A 2,764-nucleotide genomic window follows, 5' to 3' on the forward strand; every position below is an offset into this window, starting at 1 on the left:
TGGACAGGTGTTGAACATGTGTTGCAGGTGTTGAACATGTGTTGAACAGGTGTTGAACATGTGATGGACAGGTGTTGCACATGTGATGGACAGGTGTTGAACAGGTGATGGACAGGTGATGGACAGGTGTTGAACAGGTGTTGAACATGTGATGGACAGGTGTTGAACATGTGTTGCATGTGATGGACATGTGTTGAACAGGTGTTGAACATGTGTTGAACATGTGATGGACATGTGTTGAACAGGTGTTGAACATGTGATGGACATGTGTTGGACAGGTGTTGAACAGGTGTTGAACATGTGATGGACAGGTGTTGAACAGGTGTTGAACATGTGATGGACAGGTGTTGAACATGTGTTGCATGTGATGGACAGGTGTTGAACATGTGTTGCATGTGATGAACAGGTGTTGAACATGTGTTGCATGTGATGGACAGGTGATGGACAGATGTTGGACAGGTGATGGACAGGCAATGAGTGAAAAACTGATCCAGTGGTTTGACAGATTTCTCATTACTTCAAACAAAAAGATGAAAATACATCTTCCTTCTGTGTTTGAGGAATGTTTTAGTGTCTCTTGTCTCTAATTCAAAAATGGATCCTGAGGGTTCTGTTCTGACCCAGAAGCAGCTCAGGTCCTGGTTTTCTGTGCTGAACAACCTGAGCAGCAGCAGGTAACAACATGGATCTATCAGGCTTGGTCGGGTTGGTTTTGGTCCTGTTGGTACCTGCTGCAGCTTGGGTAGAAACACTCCAGGCCCATCAGCACCTGGTTGTCCTCATGGTGTTGACAGTTTGAAGTCAAAGTGACTGCGTGTCACAGAATACCTTATCTTTCACACCTGGTGACTGACCTGTACACATGCTGTGAATTGTGGGAACTGCAGTCCCAGCCTGGAGGCTCAGCTTGACTCACCTCGGTTACTTTGAAATGAGAAGAGACACAGTTGTCATCAAACGGTTTCTTCTTCTGCTGAACTCGACGTTTAATGATTGGAGTATCCTCTGACAGAACAAGAGGAAAATGTAATCAGTTAACAAATTTAATTAAAGTTTTCTGTCCAACTGACATGAACTCTACCTGGGACTTCTGGACAGGTGAGGACAATGCTGTCCACTTCTACAACTTGCTGTGTTGAGGACAGGTCATTCCTGCAGGACCACATCAATATAACCTCCTTTTAGGGTTTTTACACTTTAAAAACAAAAGAACACAAGTCCAGAGAGTACGGGTCCTCGGATCAGGACAGCAGGAGGGCTGTACGACTAATACAAAACAGACCCTGTTGGACCCAGTAAGACCCTGTTCAGGTTCTGGTCCTACCTTTGGAGTGGTTTTCGGATGCTCGTGGGAACCTGGGCGTGCTGAAAGTGCCGTCCCTGAATGACGATCCCTTGATGAAGAGCTGGACTGAAGATCATGTAGTCATTCCTGGAGGACATGGGGGAGGATGTCGGTGCTGCGAGTGGGACGTCTCTGTAGGACAGGGACAGATGAGTCCAGTAGAAGACCGGATAAAACAGGAAGTGGTTAATCTGTCAGCTGAAACTTGGATTTGTTTCATTTTGATTTGATTTGTGTATGTTTGCTTTTTTTGTCTGGAGGTTTCTTGTTCCTTCAATACTTCTGAAATCTGCTGAATCACCAAGCATTTTACTCGGTCATTCCAGAATGACTCAGCATTATATTAAACAATCAAAAGAGAGCAGAAACACAATGGAACCAGTACACAGTAAGAACCAGAACTGACCCGAGTCTTTTAGGACCCAGCTTGCTCCCAGACCCCAGGTTGTGGTTGGGCCTGTTCTCGTAGGTCCTGGAGGACCCAGGGCTGAAGTTCCTGAAGTGAGGAGACTGGATAAAAACAACAGAAGTTACAGAAACACCTGGACCAGGACCACAGCAGAACATCAGAGCTCTGAGCTTTACCTTCCCGTCCTGCGGGGAGGCGGGCCGGTGCCGCTGCATGTCCTCCACGCTCAGCACGCTCGCTCTGAGGGGCAGACACCAGAGGTCAGAGGTCAAACGCAGGCTCTGACTTCCTGTTTCAGGACAGTAATGGCTGTGTCCAAATCGACAGGCCGGGTCCTCCGGAGGACCCAGACTTCCCGGTCGCAGCGGGCCGGGTCCTTGGTAGACCGGGAAAACCGGAAAAAAAAGTGTCTGTGAATTTGGACGGTCTAGCCTCCCCTCCTTACCCCGGCGTACGTCATGTCACCTAGCAACTGTGACGACGCTAAACAAGCAAACTTAAATCAAAACTAGAAAAATATCAATATATTGGCATTATTAATATCACAAAACTATAAAATTAACTTAAASGTAACATTTGAAGAACTAATTGACCCGCTGTAGGTGCATGTTTATTTCACGCTTTTTATGACGAAAAAATAATATTTAAAAACATGTCCATACAAATGATAAAAGTATTAGAATTACAACCGCTAATTTTTTAAATTTCCATATCACCATATTTTTTATTTAAAACGTATTCTTTTCTCTCGCTTCGTCCGCCATTACTAGCTTAAACAAATCTCCGGTCGGGCCGCAATGCATTATGGGATATGCTGGGCCGGGAAGGATCCATCGGACCAGTCCTTCAAATCGGGGACCTTCGTTGCGGCGCTGTGACGTATGTGGCCGACGAATTCGGTTGGAGGACCCGGCCTGCCGTTTTGGACACGGCCATATTTTAAATGAAAAATAGAAGCAAAAATGAAAGTAACTCATTAAAAAACACCAAAGTTTGTCACTAATATGAAG

General features: G+C 45.6%; 1 protein-coding gene across 1 annotated transcript in view; it reads right to left on the reverse strand.

Annotated features, from left to right (window-relative positions):
• The window catches only part of senp6a (SUMO specific peptidase 6a), a gene marked incomplete at its 3' end in the record, with an annotated part of 26,043 nt that overhangs the window by 15,074 nt on the left and 8,205 nt on the right, over window positions 1–2,764 (reverse strand). The window contains 5 exon segments of the mRNA XM_014017952.1: window positions 917–1,005; window positions 1,082–1,152; window positions 1,325–1,477; window positions 1,752–1,855; window positions 1,931–1,994. Of these exon segments, the coding sequence (XP_013873406.1) occupies window positions 917–1,005; window positions 1,082–1,152; window positions 1,325–1,477; window positions 1,752–1,855; window positions 1,931–1,994 (481 nt within the window).

This window comes from Austrofundulus limnaeus, unplaced genomic scaffold, assembly GCF_001266775.1.
Source record: "Austrofundulus limnaeus strain Quisiro unplaced genomic scaffold, Austrofundulus_limnaeus-1.0 Scaffold179, whole genome shotgun sequence".
Taxonomy (NCBI): domain Eukaryota; kingdom Metazoa; phylum Chordata; class Actinopteri; order Cyprinodontiformes; family Rivulidae; genus Austrofundulus; species Austrofundulus limnaeus.